General features: G+C 44.7%; 1 protein-coding gene across 2 annotated transcripts in view; it reads left to right on the top strand.

The window, feature by feature from the left end:
• The window catches only part of EPB41L4A (erythrocyte membrane protein band 4.1 like 4A), a 298574-nt gene that overhangs the window by 203147 nt on the left and 71233 nt on the right, over nt 1–24194 (top strand). For both annotated transcript variants that reach the window (XM_056537472.1, XM_056537473.1), the window contains one exon: nt 6996–7059. In XM_056537472.1, coding sequence (XP_056393447.1) covers nt 6996–7059 — 64 coding nt within the window. The remainder of the gene's footprint in view (nt 1–6995; nt 7060–24194) is intronic.

Below are 24194 nucleotides of genomic sequence, written 5' to 3' on the forward strand. Positions count from 1 at the left end.
TTGTATAACTACAACTCCCAGCTTGCACAAACAACTAAAGTGCATGCTGGGAGTTGTAGTGGTGCATCTGCTGGTTGCATAACTACAACTCCCAGCATGCCCGTTTGCTGTCGGTGACTGCTGAGAGTTGTAGTTTTGCAACAGCTGAAGGCACACTGGTTGTGAAACTTAGAGTTTTTTTTTTTACCTAACTCAGTGTTTCACGACCGGTGTGCCTCCAGCAGTTGCAAACTACAACTCCCAGCAGTCACCTTACACCATGCACCGTACATGCTGGGAGTTGTAGTTTTGCAACAGCTGGAGGCACACTGGTTTTGAAACACTGAGTAAGGTCACAAACTCCGTGATACATAACCAGTGTGCCTACAGCTGTTGCAAAACTAAAACTCTCAGCATGTACAGTCTGTCAGCGCATGCTGGGAGTTTTAGTTTTGCAACAGCTGGAGGTCCCCCCCAATGTGAATGTACAGGGTACACTCACATGGGCGGAGGCTTACAGTAGGTATCGGGCTGCAAGTTTGAGCTGCAGCAAATTTTCTGCAACAGCTCAAACTGCCAGCGATAAACTACTGTGAACCCCCGCCCGTGCGACTGTACCCTAAAAACACTACACTACACTAACACAAAAAATAAAATAAAAAGTAAAAAACACTACATATACACATACCCCTATACAACCCCCCTCCCCTCCCCAATAAAAATGAAAAACATCTGGTACGCCATGGTTTCCAAAACGGAGCCTCCAGCTGTTGCAAAACAACAACTCCCAGTATTGTCGGACAGCCGTTGACTGTCCAGGCATGCTGGGAGTTTTGCAACAGCTGGAGGCCCCCTGTTTGGGAATCACTGGCGTAGAATACCCCTATGTCCACCCCTATGCAATCCCTAATTTAGGCCTCAAATGCGCATGGCGCTCTCACTTTGGAGCCCTGTCGTATTTCAAGGCAACAGTTAAGGGTCACATATGGGGTATCGCCGTACTCGGGAGAAATTGGGCTTCAAATTTTGGGGGGTATTTTCTGCTTTTACCCTTTTTAAAAATGTAAAGTTTTTGGGAAAAGAAGCATTTTAGGTAAAAATTTTTTTATTTTTTTTACATATGCAATAGTCGTGAAACGCCTGTGGGGTATTAAGGTTCACTTAACCCCTTGTTACGTTCCCCGAGGGGTCTAGTTTCCAAAATGGTATGCCATGTGGGTATTTTTTGCGGTCCTGGCACCATAGGGGCTTCCTAAATGCGGCATGCCCCCAGAGCAAAATTTGCTTTCAAAAAGCCAAATGTGACTCCTTCTCTTCTGAGACCTGTAGTGCGCCAGCAGAGCACTTTTCACCCCCATATGGGGTGTTTTCTGAATCGGGAGAAATTGGGCTTCAAATTTTGGGGGGTATTTTCTGCTTTAACCCTTTGTATAAATGTAAATTTTTTGGGAAACCAAGCATTTTAGGTAAATTTTTTTATTTTTTTTTACATATGCAAAAGTCGTGAAACACCTGTAGGGTATTAAGGTTCACTTTACCCCTTGTTACGTTCCCCGAGGGGTCTAGTTTCCAAAATGGTATGCCATGTGTTTATATTTTGCTGTCCTGGCACCATAGGGGCTTCCTAAATGCGACATGCCCCCAGAGCAAAATTTCCTTCAAAAAAGCCAAATGTGACTCCTTCTCTTCTGAGACCTGTAGTGCGCCAGCAGAGCACTTTTCACCCCCATATGGGGTGTTTTCTGAATCGGGAGAAATTGGGCTTCAAATTTTGGGGTGTATTTTCTGCTATTACCCTTTTTAAAAATGTAAAACTTTAGGGAAACCAAGCATTTTAGGTAAAAAAATTTTTTTTTTTTTTTACATATGCAAAAGTCGTGAATCACCTGTGGGGTATTAAGGTTCACATTACCCCTTGTTACGTTCCCTGAGGGGTCTAGTTTCCAAAATGGTATGCCATGTGGGTTTTTTTGCAGTTCTGGCACCATAGGGGCTTCCTAAAGGTGACATGCCCCCCAAAAACCATTTGACGCTCCTTCCCTTCTGAGCCCTCTACTGCGCCCGCCGAACAATTAACATAGAAATATGAAGTATGTCCTTACTCGAGAGAAATTGGGTTTCAAATACAAGTAAAAATTTTCTCCTTTTTACCCCTTGCAAAAATTCAAAAATTGGGTCTACAAGAACAAGCGAGTGTAAAAAATGAAGATTGTGTATTTTCTCCTTCACTTTGCTGCTATTCCTGTGAAACACCTAAAGGGTTAAAACGCTTACTGAATGTCATTTTGAATACTTTCGGGGGTGCAGTTTTTATAATGGGGTCATTTATGGGGTATTTCTAATATGAAGACCCTTCAAATCCACTTCAAACCTGAACTGGTCCCTGAAAAAAAGCGAGTTTCAAAATTTTGTGAAAAATTGGAAAATTGCTGCGGAACTTTGAAGCCCTCTGGTGTCTTCCAAAAGTAAAAAATCATCAATTTTATGATGCAAATATAAAGTAGACATATTGTATATGTGAATAAAAAAAAAAATTATTTTGAATATCCATTTTCCTTACAAGCAGAGAGCTTCAAAGTTAGAAAAATGCAAAATTTTCAAATTTTTCATCAAATTTTGGGATTTTTCACCAAGAAAGGATGCATGTTACCACAAAATTTTACCACTATGTTAAAGTAGAATATGTCACGAAAAAACAATCTCGGAATCAGAATGATAACTAAAAGCATTCCAGAGTTATTAATGTTTAAAGTGACAGTGGTCAGAATTGCAAAAAATGGCCGAGTCCTTAAGGTGAAAAAGGGCTCAGTCCTTAAGGGGTTAATACTCGTGACGGACATTGCAAAAATCTTGTGATGCCATTCGGACTCTGTAATGCTCCATCAGTCTTCCAGGAGTTTGTCAATTATATTTTCCGTGACCTCCTGTACTCCTGTCTCCTTGACTATTTGGATGACATACTCATCTACTCGCCCAATGTTCAGTCTCATCGCTCTCACGTCCGCCAAGTGTTACAGCGTCTCCGTGAAAATCATCTCTGTGCTAAACTGGAGAAATGTACTTTTGAAAAGACCAGCCTCCCTTTTCTGTGCTATATTGTTACCAGTCAAGGTCTTCAAATGGATCCAAACAAGTTATCCGCAGTTCTGGACTGGCCACAACCTACTGGTCTGAAAGCGATTCAGCGCTTCCTCGGCTTTGCCAATTACTATTGGCAATTCATTCCTCACTACTCCACTCTGGTAGCTCCCATCGTTTTGCTTACCAAGAAGACTGCTAATCCTAAAGTCTGGACTCCTGAGGCGGAAGAAGCGTTCAAACAGTTAAAGTCTACCTTCGCATCTGCTCCTGTTCAATCTAGACTAGATCCTAGCAAACCATTTATCTTGGAAGTGGATGCTTCTTCAGTTGGAGCAGGTGCAGTGTTAACGCAAAAGTCTACTAAGGGGAAAACTTTAACGGACATCGCGAGCTCTTGGCCATTAAGTTGGCTTTAGAAGAATGGCGTCACCTCTTAAAGCTCTGTACATCCTGTTACTATTTATTCAAATCACAAAAACTTGCTCTATTTTCGACTCAACTCACTGCAGGCCTGGTGGTCTCTATTTTTCTCCAGATTCGACTTCTACATCCACTTCCGTCCTGCGGAAAAGAATTTACGAGCAAATGCTCTTTCCAGGTCTTCTGATGTGCATGACCATGAATTTCCCCTGCAGCATATTATTTCTCCTGAACGTCTCATCTCTGCAGCACCTGCAAGTCTTCAGCATCTGCCTCCCGGAAAGACTTGCGTATCTCCCTGTATGAAGCTCCGAGTCTTGAAATGGGGACATTCCTCTCTTCTGGCCGGCCATCCAGGTATTCATAAATCCCTACAGCTCATCTCCAGACAATATTGGAGTCCTACCTTTAAACGGGATGTCGTTGACTTTGTCCGGTCCTGCTCAGTCTGTGCTCGAGATAAGACCCCTCGTTCCAAACCAGTAGGACTTCTTCAGCCCTTGCCGGTTCCAGAGCTTCCCTGGACCAATATTGCCATGGACTTCATTACCGACTGTTATGATTCGGCTGGCTGGAGGTGGATCCTCTGTGTCAGAGAGGGATTGGCGTGGACCGTACCGGTGGACCGGTTCTAAGTTGCTACTGGTATTCACCAGAGCCCACCGCAAAGCGGGATGGTCTTGCTGCGGCTGTAGCAACCAGGTCGTATCCACCGGTAACGGCTCAACCTCTCTAACTGCTGAGACAGGCGCGGTACAAAAGGACAAGGCAAGAGCAAGGTCGGACGTAGCAGAAGGTCAGGGCAGGCAGCAAGGTTCGTAGTCAGGGGCAACAGCAGAAGGTCTGGAACACAGGCTTGGGACATACACTAAACGCTTTCTCTGGCACAAGGCAACAAGATCCGGCAAGGCAGTGAAGGGGAAGTGAGGTTATATGAGCAGGGAGCAGGTGGAGGCTAATTAGACTGATTGGGCCAGGCACCAATCATTGGTGCACTGGCCCTTTAAATCTTAGAGAGCTGGCGCGCGCACGCACTAGAGAGCGGAGCCGCGCACGCCAGAACGTGACAGCCGGGGACCGGTTCAGGTAAGTGGCTTGGGATGCGATTCGCTAGCGGGCGTGTCCCGCTATGCGAATCGCATCCCGTCGTGAGTGTCAGAGCAGCGCTCCCGGTCAGCGGGTCTGACCGGGGCGCTGCAGAGAAGAGAACGCCGCGAGCGCTCCGGGGAGGAGCAGGGACCCGGAGCTCTCGGCGTAACACGACCTTCCATCTTCCCGTGGCAATACAGCCATCTGGGTTGTATTAGATCGATTTTCTAAAATTGCTCATCTTGTTACCCGGACTTCCATCAGCACCACAGGTTGCTAAGCTTTTTCTTCAGCATATGTTTCGTTTACATGGACTCCCTTCCCATATAGTTTCTGACCGTGGAGTCCAATTCGTCTCTAACTTCTGGCAGGCCCTCTGCTCACGTCTTCAAGTTAAGCTGGATTTTTCCTCGGCTTACCACCCTCAATCCAGGTTGAGAGGGTCAATCAGGTCTTAGGAGACTATCTACGCCATTTCATTTCTGCACATCAAGACAACTGGGTTGATCTGCTTCCCTAGGCAGAGTTTTACTACAATCATAAAGATTCTGATTCCACTAGTACTTCACCCTTCTATGTGGTCTATGGACTTCACCCTCGTCCTCCTCACCCCTTATCTTCTTCCTCTGGAGTTTCTGCTGTTGATGAACAAGTGCAGAATTTTTCTTCCATCTGGAAGAATACACGTCGCTCTCTTCTACATGCTACTTCTCGCATGAAATTCCAAGCGGACAAGAAAAGACATCCTCCTCCTGAATTTTCTCCTGGTGACAAAGTCTGGTTATCAACTAAATACATTTGTTTCAAGATACCCAGTTATAAACTAAGTCCTCGCTATTTGGGTCCCTATAAAGTCAACAAAAGACTTAATCCTATGACCTATTCCCTCCATCTACCCTCCTCTCTCTGGATCCTGAATTCCTTCCATGTTTCCCTCTTGAAACCAGTCATCTACAACCGTTTTTCTCAAAAGGACATCTCACCTTCTCCCATCTCTGGTACCTCAGATGATTTTGTTGATAAGGAGATCTTGGACTCCAAATTTGTCAGAGGAAAGAGCTTTTTCCTTGTGGATTGGGAAGGATTCGGTCCGGAGGAGAGGTCTTGGGAGCCACAGGACAACATTCTGGACCAGGACCTTCTCATGAAATTCCTGAACCGCAAAAGGAGGGGGAGACCAAAAGGGGGGGTACTGTTAAGGATCGCGCTCTGGCCGTGAGTGCTTTGCCCCTGCTGTCGGTGGGGCTGGGATTCACATTGCAAGATGCGCCCGCATGCGAGTCCCGGCCCGTCACTTAACATGCTCCTCTGACTCCTCCGCTGCTGCTTCTCAGCTCTGGCGTGCGTGTCCCTGTTCCCTAGGGCGTGCACACATCGGAGCTCTGAAATTTAAAGGGCCAGTGCGCCCATAATTATGTCACACACCTGACACTTGTCTATAAGTTCCTGCACCTCTTTCCTGCCAGATCTTCAGTGCCACTAGCCTGAGGTTAAGTATTCCTTGTCTGTTTGCCTTATCCGTGTATCCAGACCTTCCCACTACGTTATTTGACTTCGCACCTTTGGCGCCTGCCTTGACCTTCTGCTACGTATGACTACGCTACTGCCTTATCCTTTGGTACCTCGCCTACCTGGCTACCTGTGTGGTCAAGCCGTGTTGGGGGTAGCGACCTGGGTGTCGCCTGCCAAAGTAAGCCCATCGGTGCGGTGGGTTCAGGTGAAGACCAGCGGCACCTTAGACTCCGCTCCCCGATACGGTCCGAGTCATCAGCCACACAGGTTAGATCATCCACATCCAGCTCCGTAACACCTGTCAGATAGTGATTAAATAAAACTGTTTATGGTGTGTTCACATATTCAAGATTTTAATTGCAATTACTGAATACAAATTCAGGAATAGAATTGAATACAAGAGACGTCTCAGTCTTTCCTTTATACATGTTCTCTATTTTTTATGCTTATCCTTGCTTTGTATTCAATAATTGCGATTGTGTGAACATACCTTTAGCAATGTGTTTCTTCTATGTAAGGCATGCGAAGAATGTTTGTGTGCAGCCCCAGCCTTACAAGTGTATTATTAGGCTAGCCAAGGTGTGCAGATAAAATAGTTATCAATTGTGTACATGGTGCAGAACAGCATTTCATTTGCACTTTCTGTAACTACTTGTTTTGTCTTGTTGTTTGTTCTTGCTACTTGTGAACATTTACATGGTGAATGGAATTTAGATATCTGTACAAGGTTATGTAATCTGCTGCTGGCATGGCTTACCGTTCAGCCCTGATCCAGCAACCTGTGTATACATAAAATCTCAGGAACAGCTTGGCAGAAATGTAATTAAAATTGAGAAATTCTCCTTCAAGTCATGTAGTCAAAAATATAAGTAATCGTGGATGAATATTAAATAATATATTTTTTTCCCTGATAGGCCTAGAATTACAAAGATTCATTTCAAGGAAACACAGTTTGAACTACGAGTTGTTGGAAAAGATGTAAGTAAATTAAACCGTCAGTGTTAATATATTTCTTCTGTGATGTCATTAATAATAGAGAAAAGAAACATTATTGTTAGCTGAAAGCCTTTTGTTCTGAAATGGTGGCATTGGAAGGATAATGAAAAGGATAAAAATAACATGTTCAGATGTATAAATCGAAATAATTTATACCATTTATAAAAACAAATGTATCATACCACTTATCTGTTGCCTTGGTTATGATAACCCTATCGTACCTTAGTGTCAGAGACCCTGATTGTAACCATTTATTGCTTACATTGTTCTATGCTAACAGTCAGATAAAATCCATGTTTATAGCAGGATGTTGAACTTAGGAAAGTAGTCCTTCACATTAGATAGGGCAGCCTAAACTTAGTGACACATTTCCTTTAAGTGAAACCTCCCCACCTTCTTATCCAGACCAGATTTTGTGTGGCCGTTTTTTAATCCACCATATATTGTGCAATATAGTATAATAATTATGTAAATGATTAAAGGGGTTCTCCTTCCCTAGACATCTTATCCCCTATCCAAAGGATATAATGCCGACTGCGGCGCCGGAGGCTTGTAACGTCACAGCCACGCCCCCTCATAACTTCAGACCACTCCCCCTCAATGCAAGTCTATGGAATAGGGCGTAGCGGGCACACACGAGGGGGGCATGGCCGTGACATCACAAGCCTCTGGCGCTGCATCGCCAGTCATCCACCCCGACTGGGCTGCCGCAGCAGATATAGCGCGGGTCCCCAGCGGCGGGATCACACATCTTATCCCCTATCCTTTGGATAGGGGATAAGATGTCTAGGGGTGGAGTACCCCTTTTAGTTCTATCTGATAACATGAAGTTATTCCCTGTTAACAACTACAGTGTAGAACTATGCACTGATTTTGATGTAATGGGAGTTTGCCAAAAATGTTTGAAATAATGGTTGCAAAGGACACAGGGGCAGCTTTATTAAAGTTAGACAGGATTAACCTAGACTAAACTGGAGAAAACTAATATGGAGAATGGTGTATGTGGGTGGAATAATAAATTTGGCATCTCGGTCGGCATGTGAGGCATTTTTTTTCTTTTGTATGCCACCCCATTACTATACCTTATTATTTTGTCAAAAAAGGTAGATGCAGTTAATAAATCTGCCACATTTAAGGCTCAAAAAAAAAAAAAGCTAGAGGATGTGTATAGAAGGTCTATAACACATGATTTGACACATGGATGCACACAACTTTTTGGGTTCAATCTTGTTTCATCATTATAGATATTTTGCTTGAGGATCTTCCTCACTGTTGACAGGAGACTTATAGAGCCTGTTTTTTTTTAATTAAATCTACCTTCCTGTGGTAAACCCCTGACAAATTACCTTAGGCTGCTTTCACACTACTGTTTGTGCCCGATAGTGTGATGGCCGTTAGAAGATAGCGGGAGAAAAATGTTTTCTTGCAATGTCTTTTTCTCATAACGGACGTTAGAGGAATCTCATTCAAGTGAATGAGATCCTCTTTGCACGTTATGACTCCCATTAGGCTCTGTTACAATAACAGATGTTATTGGCATTCAAAGTGGAAAAAAAAAAGAGCCCCTAATGACCGTTTGTAATGGAGCCTCACACATAGTGTGAAAGTAGTCTTACTTATCTGTTAACTGCTACTCTTTGAAATGTCTGGGTAGAGATCATATTAAACATATCGGCCAAGATTTATCAAATTGTGTGAGAGAAAAAGTGGAGTGATTTTCCCACAACAACCAATCACAGCTCAGCTAATGAGCACTGGTAAAGGTAAGTGAAAGCTGAGCTGTGATTGGTTACCATGGAAAAACCACTCCACTTTTCCTCTTACACAGTTTCATAAATCTGGACCATAGACTTTACAGTAAAATGATTAAAGGAGTACTCTAGTGCAGAGTATTCCTGCTCCGTTCTGCCCGGGCTGCAAAATAAATGAAAATGAACCATCACTCACCTCCCTGGGTTCCCGCAGAGCGCCACTACAGCTGTTCGGTCCTCCGGTGCATCTCCTTCATACTTCCGGGTGTAACGAAGCGTCACATGGCGCTCAGCCTATCGCCGGCAGCCGCGATGTTCAGCCTCGGCCGGCGATAGGCTGAGCTCCATGTCACGCTTCGTTACACTCGGAAGTTTGAAGGAGATGCACCGGAGGGCCGAACAGCTGTAGTGGCGCTCCGCGGGAACTCAGGGAGGTGGGTGATGGTTCATTTTCATTTATTTTGCAGCCCGGGCAGAACGGAGCAGGAATACTCTGCACTAGAGTACTCCTTTAAGGGCCCTTTGACACTACGATAATTCCGAGTGTAGAAATTCCGCTTGGAAAATCCATTGCAGCACCCCCCTCATTGTTTTAATTGAGATGCTTCCCCATCTCCTACTAATCATTTACTCTGAAAAACTGCAGAAGGAACCAGGAAGGCTCTTAATACAGAGAGCTCTGGGTGCCTGACAAGTAGATCCTGCCTCCTGGCAGTTTAAACCTCCACCTCCCTCAGCACTGAATAGAGCTGTTAGCAGTTTTGAACTTCTGACAGGTTAGCTTTTACTGTTTTGCAATATTAAGTGCAGAAATCCCAATTACATTACATGAATGTGACAGAGTAAATGACAGATTCATATACAGGAAAGTGGTCCCTAGCGCTAGAGCTGCCAATCCTTGGTAGAGACAGGATCGGGGAGGCTCTCATTACAAGGAGCTCATAGGAAAAACCTTGCTCTCCAAATATTCAGCAGCCGACGGCTGGCCATTAAAAAGCCAGTTTCTTGGTTGTGCAAAGTGAATGACTCAGAGCAGAGATACAGTGCCTAGCAAGTTTTCACCTTTTGCCCATATTTTTAACTTTTTGCCCATTTTGCTTCTGTTACAAACTAGAATTCAAGTAGACTTAAATAGACTTTTACCATGGGATCAACCTAATGTGCATAATACTTTAAAAGGGCAAAATACCTTTTATTATTACACAAGCAATATTGAGAACAAAAAAGTGACATCTGGTGGATGAATAAATCCTCCCTGAGTTAATTCTTGATAGAACCACCTTTCTTGGCAATTACAGCTGCAGGTGTTTGGGGGTATATCTGTAACAGCTTTGCACATCTAGATATGGAAAGGTTTGTCCATTCTTTTTGGCAAAAAAGCTGAAGCTGTCAGCCACACATTTTGGCCAAAGAGTTCAGTTTTGGTCTGATCTTGTGGTTGTCTGAAAAAGGGGAGTAGGGGTTCTTCTTCCTTCACAGGAGAAAGTACTGCTAATATCATAAACCTACTGTAACGGTATTACCGTGACGGCAGAGTAGTGGATCCGCTGTCCTGTGTGAACAATGACTGGACTGTACCAGGGAGCGGAGTCTGAGGTGTCGCTGGTTTTCACCAGAGCCCGCCGCAAAGTGGAATGGACTTGCAGCGGCAGGCGGCACCCAGGTTGCTACCATTGGCACACTCAATCCATACAGGTTGCCCAGATGGAACTTGGCACAGATGGTAGCGTAGTCAGGACAAAGCACAGGTCAGAAGGCAGGCGGCAAAGGAGTGTGGTCGGGTCACAGGCACAAGGTCAGGAGGCAGGCAGCTAAGGAGCAAGGTCAGGCTCCCCAGTGTTTTTTCTTTGTTTTTTTATATCTGGATTGTGGCAAACTCCAAAAAGGATTTCTTGTGGCTCAATTTGAACAATGTTTTTTTTTTTCTTGCCACTCTCACCTCAGCTGTTGAGCTTTGCAGCTCCTTCAGGGTTACTATGGGCCTCTCGGTTGTTTCTCTGATTAAATTTTCCCCTTGCTTGTTTTTTCTTCTTGTTGCTTGCTGTTTGTGGTTGTGCCATATTCTTTTCATTTTTTGTTGTTTTTTTTTTTGGTGATTTGTCAAATGTTTTGGGGATTTTTTTTACTTACCTTTGTACTTTTTTCATAAATTTATCCCTGACCTGTTTGGGGAACTCATTGGTTTCCATGCTGTTGTTTGTTCAGTAATGTTCTCTAACAAACTCTGAGACCTTCACAGAGTAGATGTAGTTGCACTGAAATAAATTACAAGCAGGTTGACCCTATTGCTAATTATGTGACTTGCAAATATGACTTTCAATGCCAGTTGGTTGCACCAGATCTTTGTTAGGAGTTTAACAGTAAAGGGCATGAATACATATGCAATTAACAAGTTTTTCATTTTTTTAAATAATTTTGAATCCAAGTAACCCCCCCCCCAAAAAAAAAAAAAAAAAAAACTTCTAAATGATGGACTATGTTGTGTTAATCCATTACATGAAGTTGCAATAAAACAAATTTGAATATGTGTTTATACTACAACAAAATGTAGTAATACAGTCTAAGGGGTTGAATTCATATGCAAGACACTGTATGGCCCCTTTCACATTGCCATTTCTCCACATCAAGAACGGCCGTTAAAGCATACCCGTCAGATCCAACAAAGATTTTTTTTTTATATAACACACAGTACCTAATCCTGACCATGTACATCTAATTTTTATGTGTCTAGCACCTTTATTTATTTTTTAATTACACTTTTAATTTAGCTCACTAGTCTGAATTCCTCTCAAAGGGAGGGGGCGTGGCCTCACTGTGCAGGTCTCTGCCCCCTCCATCAGTATATTGTCTGCTCACATCTCCCCTAGCATTCGCAAAACTACAACTCCCAGCTTGTCCTCACTGACAGTAGCGGGACACAAGCTGACAGTGGGAGGATTTTTCCTTCAGCTGTGAGCCCTGCGCTCACAGCTGTCAATCAAGGAAGTATGTCCATGACATAGGGGATGATGCATGGACACAGCAGGACTAGTATGTGTCCAAGCAGGCAGGGGGGGCAGTTGTTTGACTGGCTTTTTCAGTATGAAATACAGAAAATTTTCTAATGAAAGCAATTGCAAAACGTAATGGCTATACATGCTTTACAACCTATCAAAAGTTTTTGTATCTGGCAGTGCCCATTTAAAGTCTCTCTCTCTTTTTTTGTGACTTTAAAGGCCGTTCTCATGACGGGAAGCAACGGGTCCCGACGGCTCCCATTTACTATAATTGGGGGCTGTCGAGCGTCATTGTTTTTTGATGGGACTAGCGGGAGAAAAAGACAGCACATTCAGTAATTTTTCTCCTGCTATTTCCCCGGGCTTCCCTGATGGCCGTTGTTACGATGCCGGCTGGCAGGTAGTGGATCCTCTGTGCCAGAGAGGGATTGGCGAGGACCGCGCTAGTGGACCGGTTCTAAGTCACTACTGGTTTTCACCAGAGCCCGCCGCAAAGCGGGATGGTCTTGCTGCGGCGGTAGTGACCAGGTCGTATCCACTAGCAACGGCTCACCTCTCTGACTGCTGATGATAGGCGAGGTACAAGGGAGTAGACAGAAGCAAGGTCGGACGTAGCAGAAGGTCGGGGGCAGGCGGCAAGGTTCGTAGTCAGGGTGGATAGCAGAAGTTCTGGTACACAGGCTTTAGACACACAAAACGCTTTCACTAGGCACAAGGGCAACAAGATCCGGCAAGGGAGTGCAAGGGAGGAGACCAGATATAGCCAGGGAGCAGGTGGAAGCCAATTAAGCTAATTGGGCCAGGCACCAATCATTGGTGCACTGGCCCTTTAAGTCTCAGGGAGCTGGCGCGCGCGCGCCCTAGAGAGCGGAGCCGCGCGCGCCAGCACATGACAGCAGGGGACGGGAACGGGTAAGTGACCTGGGATGCGATTCGCGAGCGGGCGCGTCCCGCTGTGCGAATCGCATCCCCAACGGCCATGACAGTGCAGCGCTCCCGGTCAGCGGGACTGACCGGGGAGCTGCAGGGAGAAAGACGCCGTGAGCGCTCCGGGGAGGAGCGGGGACCCGGAGCGCTAGGCGTAACAGTACCCCCCCCCTTAGGTCTCCCCTTTTTTTTGTCCGGTGACTGCCTCCCCTGGGATGAGGACACCGGGAAGGAATGGGTGGTTTCCTCAATGGCAGGCAGTACAGCAGGAGTAGGAATGGGGAGGTAGGGCAGAGGGTGAAGCTTGGCACGGGGCAGGGAGACACAAGGACGGGAGCCATGAGGGGACACAGAGGCTTGCCTGATGGGACTGGGAGGGGGGGAGAGGCATTTCCTGTGGCAGGCAGAGTCCCTAACGACCTTAGGGGGACCGGATACAGGAGGAACCACAGGGTCACGGCAGGGAGTACTGGGAACCGGTTTAAGGCAGTCCTTGGAACAAGAGGGACCCCAACTCTTGATCTCCCCAGTGGACCAGTCCAGGGTTGGGGAATGGTGTTGAAGCCAAGGTAGTCCAAGGAGAATTTCGGAAGTGCAATTGGGAAGGACCAAAAATTCTACTTTCTCGTGATGAGGTCCGATGCACATTAGGAGGGGCTCCGTGCGGTAACGCACGGTGCAATCCAACCTGGCACCGTTGACCGCGGAAATGTGGAGTGGCTTGACAAGACGGGTCACCGGAATGCGGAATTTATTCACCAAGGACTCCCGAATAAAATTCCCAGAGGCACCAGAGTCCAGGCAGGCCACGGCTGAGAGGGAAGAGCTGGCTGAAGTAGAAATCCGTACAGGCACCGTGAGACGTGGAGAAGCCGACTTAGCATCAAGAGACGCCACACCCACGAGAGCTGGGTGCGAGCGTGCGTTTCCCAGACGTGGAGGACGGATAGGGCAATCCACCAAAAAATGTTCGGTACTGGCACAGTACAGACAAAGATTCTCTTCCTTACGGCGATTCCTCTCTTCCAGGGTCAGGCGAGACCGATCCACTTGCATGGCTTCCTCGGCGGGAGGCCTAGGCGCAGATTGCAGTGGAGACTGTGGGAGAGGTGTCCAGAGATCTAAGTCTTTTTCCTGGCGGAGCTCTTGATGTCTCTCAGAAAAACGCATGTCAATGCGAGTGGCTAGATGAATGAGTTCATGCAGGTTAGCAGGAGTTTCTCGTGCGGCCAGAACATCTTTAATGTTGCTGGATAGGCCTTTTTTAAAGGTCGCGCAGAGGGCCTCATTATTCCAGGATAGTTCAGAAGCAAGAGTACGGAATTGTATGGCGTACTCGCCAACGGAAGAATTACCCTGGACCAGGTTCAGCAGGGCAGTCTCAGCAGAAGAGGCTCGGGCAGGTTCCTCAAAGACACTTCGAATTTCCGAGAAGAAGGAGTGTACAGAGGCAGTGACGGGGTCATTGCGGTCCCAGAGCGGTGTGGCCCATGACAGGGCTTTTCCAGACAGAAGGCTGACTACGAAAGCCACCTTAGACCTTTCAGTAGGAAACTGGTCCGACATCATCTCCATGTGCAGGGAACATTGCGAAAGAAAGCCACGGCAAAACTTAGAGTCCCCATTAAATTTGTCCGGCAAGGACAGGCGGAGGCTAGGAGTGGCCACTCGCTGCGGAAGGGGTGCAGGAGCTGGCAGAGGAGATGATTGCTGCTGAAGTTGGTGCACAATGGTGGACACTTCCGACAGCTGGTGGGTTAGATGGGCGATCTGTCGGGATTGCTGGGCGATCACCGTGGTGATATCCGAGATATAAGGCAGAGGGACCTCAGCGGGATCCATGGCCGGATCTACTGTTCTGAATTTTTCTCCTGCTATTTCCCCGGGCTTCCCTGATGGCCGTTGTTACGATGCCGGCTGGCAGGTAGTGGATCCTCTGTGCCAGAGAGGGATTGGCGAGGACCGCGCTAGTGGACCGGTTCTAAGTCACTACTGGTTTTCACCAGAGCCCGCCGCAAAGCGGGATGGTCTTGCTGCGGCGGTAGTGACCAGGTCGTATCCACTAGCAACGGCTCACCTCTCTGACTGCTGATGATAGGCGAGGTACAAGGGAGTAGACAGAAGCAAGGTCGGACGTAGCAGAAGGTCGGGGGCAGGCGGCAAGGTTCGTAGTCAGGGTGGATAGCAGAAGTTCTGGTACACAGGCTTTAGACACACAAAACGCTTTCACTAGGCACAAGGGCAACAAGATCCGGCAAGGGAGTGCAAGGGAGGAGACCAGATATAGCCAGGGAGCAGGTGGAAGCCAATTAAGCTAATTGGGCCAGGCACCAATCATTGGTGCACTGGCCCTTTAAGTCTCAGGGAGCTGGCGCGCGCGCGCCCTAGAGAGCGGAGCCGCGCGCGCCAGCACATGACAGCAGGGGACGGGAACGGGTAAGTGACCTGGGATGCGATTCGCGAGCGGGCGCGTCCCGCTGTGCGAATCGCATCCCCAACGGCCATGACAGTGCAGCGCTCCCGGTCAGCGGGACTGACCGGGGAGCTGCAGGGAGAAAGACGCCGTGAGCGCTCCGGGGAGGAGCGGGGACCCGGAGCGCTAGGCGTAACAGCCGTCACACTCCTGTGTGCTAACGGCAGCGTAAAAGGGGCCTCAATATGACCTCCCCTTCCCAGTACCTATCTAGGGCTGTCAGCAGTTTGCTAGCACAAATCTTCTGACAGGTTCCCAACAAAGTTTTGTGTGCACCAGTTTCTAAACAAGCTTACATGGATGGTGGATTCCACCAGATCTCACTGATCCTTTATGCTTTTGTGCTCAATATAAAGTATTACAAAGTTTTAATGGTGGCTCATTTTATTTTCTGTTCTGTTCAAAATTTATATTAGATGTTAACTGTAAATAGGTGTTTGTAAGCCACATGTTCTTATCAATGTGCATTTTCTGCTCCTTTTTTATGTTGGTAAAAAATATTCAGACTTTTCGTCTCCCTAAGAAAGGAAAGCCTTCCCTCACTTGCCTAGTTGGGGATTTAGTCTTGTGCATCTATTGAGAATAACAGATGAATAGCTCAACGCAAAGCTATTAGTAAAGATGTTCCTGAATTGTCATGCAAGCAATAAAAGTATTTTCTTTTTGGTGGGAATGTTCTTTAAGTAAAGTGTTGCTGGACCTTGGGGAATTATTCACTTGATAAATGAAGGTGTAAACTTTCCCTGCTATTTCATTTTACTTTCATGGTGGTTTGTGAGAAATCTTTGGATCCAGAATTCTTTTTCATGGCTTGGATGTCAGCCTAGAGCACAAAGTGTGTTTATATTTATTTATTGATAGCACATAAAGAACACCCTCTAGGTTGATGAAATTCATCCAAGGGGATTAGTGAAGGTGAACAAACAAAATGAATCTCCAGTTGCTTCTCAAAACAGAATTTTGATTCTTGTAATAAGAATGTTATTTCCCATAATGCTTAACTCTGACCCAACTGTGAGCCCTGCATACACCCAAATAAGATGTCTTTGAAACATTTCTGCTGTCGTTGACCTGAACTAATGGTTGTTTGCCTGGGGATTAAACTGTGAATTCTCCAAACTTTATAAAAATGAACACAGAACTAACTAGCTGGCACATACCAAGATTTGAAGATAGTACAGTAGGTATGAGGTATGTTGCAAGGAATTAGGGAGGACATCCTGCTTGGCAAGTTACGCTAACTTTGTAAAACTAGCAGACTGACTTGTCTTCCTCGTATGTGCACACAGTGGCCTTCATTTACTATTCTAAACCCGACCTCTTTTGTCGTTTTTTTTTGTCGCATCTTTGTTTGCGCCATGTCGCAGACATCGTGCGCCAGTCTGCGACACGATGCAACATTTTTTCCCGACGGACCCGATGTGGATTCTCCCAAACCCGAAAAAGGGGCGTAACCCGACATTTCTGAGCTTTCCCACGTATTTATAAAGGTTTCCAACCCGAATTTGTTGTATTGTTGTGGATTTTTTCCCGACAACTCAGAGGAGTTGGAAACCAAAACCAACAAAACCCACGTGCGACAAACAGGATGCGACATAATAATAAATATCAGGGGAAAAAAGCTACGGGTAAGAAAGCAAGATAGACTTACAACCCGATTTTCTAAGTAAATGAGGGCCAGTATGTCAGTGTAAAATGCCTCAGTGATCAATATCCAGGGCATATGAACAATCTTCTGTATTAAAAAGAATGTTTCTCTTTTAAAGGGAACGGTCACATTGAAAATGCAGTCTAATTTGTGGGCACCATGTTATAGAGCAGGTGGAGCTGAGCAGATTAATATATAGTTTTGTGGGAGAAGTCCCAAGATAACGTATTTATTCTTGTAAGGATTTGTAACTGCAGATTAGAAGCTGTGCTCAGTCATTTGCTTTACATTGAAATCTGCAGCAGAAAATCCTGTGCATTAAATCTGTACAGGATATTGTACGTGTGAACGCACCCTAGAGGTAGGCATGTGGGTGGTCTTACTCAGTGATTGACAGATCTCTTGGACACATGCACACTTATAGACAGATATTTGTTGTACACTAAGTAGGACTGCCCCCATTTGATCGCTTATCCCAGAACGCGGAGAGATTTACAAGAATAACTTATCCTGGAATTTAACCCACAAAACTATATATCAGCTCCTCCTGCTCTATAACATGATGTCAGCGCATTGGACTGCATTTTCATTGTATCATGTTCCCTTTAAAAATAAAAGCTGTATAAAAGTATTAGAAATTTCAAAAGACAGAATAAGCTCTGTAATAAGACTATGTATTATTGTGATGTTGATTGTTATAGATAATGCTTTAGTTGCAGATAGGTACATATACAGTGCAATCATTTTGTTAAATTACAATATTATGTAACCAGAGTAAAAAGTTTAACACGTAAAGTTATGTTCACACGGCTGGAAAAATTCTGTTAGGAAATTCCACTGCAGCAGAGTCCTATTGATTTAAATGTGTACACTGTACAGTCAGCAGAATTTCTGCGGCACAAACATCTCCTGCAGAAATCCAGATTAAGGGTATGTTCACACTACCAATTTGTAGCTGAATCTCCACTCACGGAATTCAGCGAGCGGAGATTCAACCTGGCAGGCGGCAGCGGTAGGACCGCGCGGCACTGCGCCAACACCATTCAAGGCTATGCAGTGCTTGCGGACTTGTTCTTTCTTTACGTGGAACAATTTCAGCGGCGGAGTTGTCCGCCGCTGAAATTCCGCAGTGTGAACGGGTCTCGCGGAAGACCCATTCACACAGATGCTAACGTTCACTATGTGGAATTTCACTCGCGGAATTCTGCAGGATTTCCGCAGTGTGAACATACCCTTAGGCATTCGCAGAAACAATGAAAAGGTTCATTGTGCCTGTGGATTCCACTAGGAAATGTTTTGCCATCTATGGAGATGGCGCATTTCTAAGTGGTCCTAGCACTGGTTAAACATTTGTGGAATGTCTACGCGTGTTTTCCATGCGGAATGTCTACCCGCGTTTTCCAGGCGGACATTCTGCACATTTTCCACTGTGGGAACATAACCTAAGTGTTATATTTCATTTAGTTTATTGCAACAAAATGTAGCTTTATCAGGACAAAAAAAAAAAAAGAAAAGAAAGAAGTTATATGACCTGCTGCATAGGTAATAATGTGCTCTTGTTCTGTATTGCAGTGTTTCCCAACCAGGGTGCCTCCAGCTATGGCCAAACTACAACTCCCAGCATGCTCGGACAGCCAAAGGCTGTCCGGGCATACTGGGAGTTGTAGTTTGGCCACAGCTGGAGGCACCCTGGTTGGGAAACACTGCTGTATTGGTTGGACATCATGAATTATTAAGTAACTGCTAAACTAAACCCTGTGTAACGACCTTAAAGGGGTTATCCAGGAAAAAACTTTTTTTTTATATATCAACTGGCTCCAGCAAGTTAAACACATTTGTAAATTACTTCTATTAACAAATCTTAATCCTTTCAGTACTTATGAGCTTCTGAAGTTTAGGTTGTTCTTTTCTGTCTAAGTAATCTCTGATTACACGTGTCTCGGGAACCGCCCAGTTTAGAAGAGGTTTGCTATGGGAATTTGCTTCTAAACTGGGCGTTTCCCGAGACACGTGTCATCACAGATTACTCAGACAGAAAAGAACAACCTTAACTTCAGAAGCTCATAAGTACTGAAAGGATTAAGATTTTTTAATAGAAGTAATTTACAAATCTGTTTAACTTTCTGGAACCAGTTGATATATAAAAAAAAAGTTTTTTTCCTGGATAACCCCTTTAACACTCTTCTTATACTGTCACAACAATTTTATTTTTACTTGTATGGTTATGTCATATTTTGAATTGAAATAATATACTGTAGTTATATTAAGGAGATCTATCTATCTGTCTGTCTATCTATCTATTTATCTATTTTATCCTTCTCTGGGTTATTTTGTTGTTCATCTATCTATAAGTTGATTATCTATACCTAGACCTCCCCCAGTGTTCCAAATCCAGTGGGACAATGCTGTTCCTTGGTCACACCGAATCCTAATAGTCCTTCCAGCCATCATTAAGGGGCCAGCAACCTGTTGATCATGATTGACAGGTATGTTGCTGACTGATGCTGAGTAGAGCCGGTTCAGTCAGTACTGCAGAATATAGTTTATTCTACAGTATTGTGTGGAAAGTGGGCAGGATTTTCCACTTTGGTGTCATTACGTCACAGTCCATCCTGAATCTCGACATGTGCAGCCTGGGGGCAGACAGTAAAATAGCAGCAGCACCAGAAGGAGGTATGATGGCAGACAGCAGTAAGAATCAGACAGGCAAGATGGGTTTCTTTGAAGGGCATATAGGACACGGTTCCGTTACTGAGAGGGAGACTAGGCTAAACCATCTTTGTGGTCTGGAGGCTCTATGAGGACATAGCCTGTCATGGAGAGGAGAGCATAGAGGGCTGCTCTGGCCTATTTCCCAGGGTTCTTGCAGGGGAGAGGAGAATGTACCACACACATAGCTCCCTGTTTCTTCTCTATGAGGGGAATTCTATCAAACAATTTAGACGGCTTTTTTCATCTAAAGTTGTCAAAAAGTCGCAGGGTGGTCCAGTGCGACTTTTCCTGTGACATTTCATTTACACTGTTTAATTTTAATGACCACGAAGTGATCTGATTTAGATCACTTTGTGCAGTGGTCACTAATTTATCATGTGCGACTTTTCTTCAAAAAAAATCACAAAAGAGTCACACGGACCAGATATAGAAGAAATCACAGGGCAATTCAACTCTGCCTTATATAACTGCATGCAACAATTGTATTTAGGCCTGTGCGACTTTTAATACAATAGTCACACGACCTGCCACTGCTCTGCGACATTTAATCAGAGCAGTTCAGCTGGCATTCATCAATGTCTGTGCGCCACTTGATAAATTTGGTGCATGGACGCCACTTTCCCATCAACTTTTTTTGACCCAACGTGAACAAAAACCACTTTTGATAAATGCCTCTCTATGTCCTTAGTCAAAAGACGTAATGTCACACAATGGTGCTCTACAGCTGGTGGCTTCCAAATGTGCCTGCACCTTGACTTACTCAGCTCAGGTATTTTTTTTCCCCTTTCGATAATAGTTTTGCAAAACTACAACTCTGTTGTAACCTTTAAAGAAAACTATTAAATGAATAACCCCTTGTGCACTATAAAATTGTAAATGACCTGAATCTATACCATAATCCACCATGACAGGAGCCTCCCCCCCTTCCCCCACACACAGCTTGGCATTATCACCAATTATCTGGGTAACAGGAGAATACAGCAGCACACTGCTAGCACAAAGATATAGATAAAACATGAGTATATAGATGAAACAGGAGTATATAGATAAAACATGAAAAGCTATACAGCTGTAGTGCAATAAATGAAAATATGAAATAATGAAACAGTGAGGTACTTAGCTTGCAAATTTGATGGCCAAATAGCTTGGACCGTCCCACCACGGTAAGGTGACCTCATTTTGGGACAGACCCTACACTATGAATATGCCTCTGTGTGAACAGTTCAGCAGGCAATGCAGGATCTAAAACATCCAAGGCACCTTATATACACCTGATAGAGGTGGGTGGGGTGCAAGAGCCAACATGGAGGTAGCCACTCCCCCGTATGTGTAATACAACCAAAGAATAAGTTGGCCAGCACTATTGATTCCAAACTATTATATGGACCTGGCTTACAGGTGCAGGCTTCTGGGCTTAATATACAGCAACAGGAGACTACAGCAGCACACTGCTAGCACAAAGATATAGATAAAACATGAGTATATAGATGAAACATGAGTATATAGATAAAACATGAAAAGCTATACAGCTGTAGTTCAATAAATGAAAATATGAAATTATGAAACAGTGAGGTACTTAGCTTGCAAATTTGGTGGCCAAATAGCTTGGACCGTCCCACCACGGTAAGGTGACCTCATTTTGGGACGGACCAATTATCTGGGTAGCTAGTTTTTTTTCTATTTTTTAAAAGAAAACTGTGCCAGAATTCTGATGCATTTGCAATAGTAATTTACTCGTTTACTAAGAGTGTTTTTTTTTTTTTTTATTGTGGAATGTTGTTTCAGACTTGCAGGATTCCACTCTATTTACTATGGGAACACACATGTTGGGAAGGTTCTGACCAGCTTTTTCTTGGTGAGAATTTCTAGCCATTTGTTCATAGGATTTTGTTATTAAATAGTAAACAAGTTGGGTTGTGAGAACACTTTCCCTTGTTGGTCTAGCCACTCCCATTTTCTGGCTTGCCACATCCTTTTTGAGAGGGTAAAAGTTTATTTTGGTACATTGCTCCAAAAATTCCGAAGTAGGATTTGTGGCACAATCGGACAAAGGCAGGTCGGGTTCATATAGTAACTTAGGGCACCTGTGTCCATGTTGAGTCCATGGGACAGAGCTTGTATTATTTCCCTGCCCAGTCTGTAGTGTCAGGCCATTATCTTGGGCACTAAGGTTCGCAGGACGTTATAAATTTCTGATTTCAGTGTAATTGGTCCTTGTTTTTTTTCTTATTTATTTTTTAGTTTTAGTGCCACCTAATAATGTGCTCTGTTTTTCTTACTAGTTTACTTTAGCACAGGCAGGTCCTGGAAATACTGTGCTGGTATTTACATGAATCATCATGCCCAGCTTCCTTGAGTTAATCTTTAAAAACTCTCCCCCTCTGGCTATGCTGCCAGTTCATGCTTCTCTGCACAAACTATGCCCGGCATGCATTATGACGTTCCTTAAAAGGCAAACTCTTACCAGTATTACCTGTTAGTAAGAACAAAGAATAACTTACAGGTGCCTGTGTAGCAGCCTTGACTTATGACTTGGGGCAGAATACTGGGATCATTTGTTGTGTCCTTGGTTATAACCAGTCCTGGAATGAATGCTTTCATAATGAAGAAAGTTCTTGGGTATATTGATGCTCATTTACATCACTATTTTGCCCTATTGCAACCTGTCTAAATGGGCTGCTGACGTATGTGTATGCAGCACTGTCATGGGTCCTATTTATTTTATTGACCTTATTGTAGTCAGCCAGTGACTATGATTGGGTTATGTCCCACACATATAGCACACCTCTTATTGACTATATTGATTCTGACCTTCAAAGTGCTCACACTGGAGAACCTCCTTAAAGGATTCTCTGACAGCTGCCCTTGGCATATATTTTCTCCACTTTGAGGACCCTGCCTGGACCCCTGTGCCCTGTACAGGCTTGCGTTTGCAGGACACCAGGCACTGCTCATCACCTGTCCAATACCATTCCTACATTGAAGGTTGGTGGTGGGAGCATCATGCTCTGGGAGTGTTTTTTTATCAAGGCAGTGAGACTTGTCAGGGTTGAGGGAAAGCTGAATAGAACAAAGTACAGAGATATCTATCTATCTATCTATCTATCTATCTATCTATCTATATATATATATATATATATATATATATAACTCAATGTATGTGTGTATGTTCCAGCATCACTTCCAAACGGCTAAAGATATTTTCATGAAACGTGGTACATGTTACTAATATGTCAACTACAAACATAGGCTAGATAAATTAACCCTTACCCACCCCCATTTGCGATGGTCGGTATTAACTTCCAAATGGCTGGAGATATTTTGATGAAACTTAGTACACATGTTACTTTTAGATCAAATAAAAATATTTGATTGTTAAAATAACCCTAACCTACCCTCTTACGTGAAGGATGGGGTTTTTGTCTTAAGTCCCATGCAAGTATATAGGACTTCCAGTACCTTACTCCAAGCTCTGCTCTGCATCTCCTGGTGAGTGCGTCAGTCCAGCCACACCCCATCTCACAAAGCCACACCCACAATTTAAGCCACACCCCTTTTTATTTTCTACCCTTTTTGTGCATTGGTCCGGCTTGCAAGTCATGCCCACCTCCACAAAGCCACACCTCCTTCTGTTTTCACCCTACAATCTCTTCATCACAGTTCAGCCCCACTTGAGGACGGGATATGAGGATGGGATATGAGGTCAGGATATGAGGATGAGATATGAGGGGGGGATGAGGACTGGATATGAGGTAGGGATATGAGGACGGGATATGAGGTTGGGATATGAGGACGGGATATGAGGATGAGACATGAAGACAGGGAAAGAGAGTGGAAGATACGGATGGCATAAGAGGTCAGGATGTGAGGTCGGGATATGAGGACCAGATATGAGGTCAGGATAGGAGGACAGGATACAAGGTCCAGATATGAGGACGGGATATGAGGTCGGAATATGAGGACGGGATATGAGGTCGGAATATGAGGACCGGATGTGAGGTCGGCATGTGAGGATGGGATGTGAGGACGGGATATGAAGACGGGATATTAGGATGAGTTGTGAGAACAGTGTATGAGAGCCGGAGATCAGGACAGGATAGGAGGTCAGGATGTGAGGTTGGGATATGAGGTCTGGATAGGAGGTCAGGATATGAGGTCGGGATATGAGGACGGGATATGAGGTCCAGATATGAGGATGGGATATGAGAACTGAATATGGGGACAGGATATGAAGTCGGGATATGAGGACAAGTACTTCCTCCTATGTTGCTTTTCCTCCCCCCACAAGGATTAGGTAGGAAAAACCGGGCAACGCCGGGTACTAGCTAGTTCTTAATAAAAACCTGATCCAGAGTGCTCTAGATTTCAGATTTGGCCAAAGGATCACCTTTCAACAAGAAAATAACCCTAAGAACACAGCCAAGACAATACATGAGTGGCTTTGGGACAACTTGGTGAATGTCCTTGATTGACCCAGCCAAAGGCCTGAATTAAACCCAATTGAACTTCTCTGGAGAAACCTTAAAATGGCCACTGAAATTTCCTATCCAACCTGACAGAGCTTGAGAGGATCTGTAGAGAAGAATGGCAGACAATTACATAATCCCGGT

This window comes from Hyla sarda, chromosome 1, assembly GCF_029499605.1.
Source record: "Hyla sarda isolate aHylSar1 chromosome 1, aHylSar1.hap1, whole genome shotgun sequence".
NCBI classification, from domain to species: Eukaryota; Metazoa; Chordata; class Amphibia; order Anura; family Hylidae; genus Hyla; species Hyla sarda.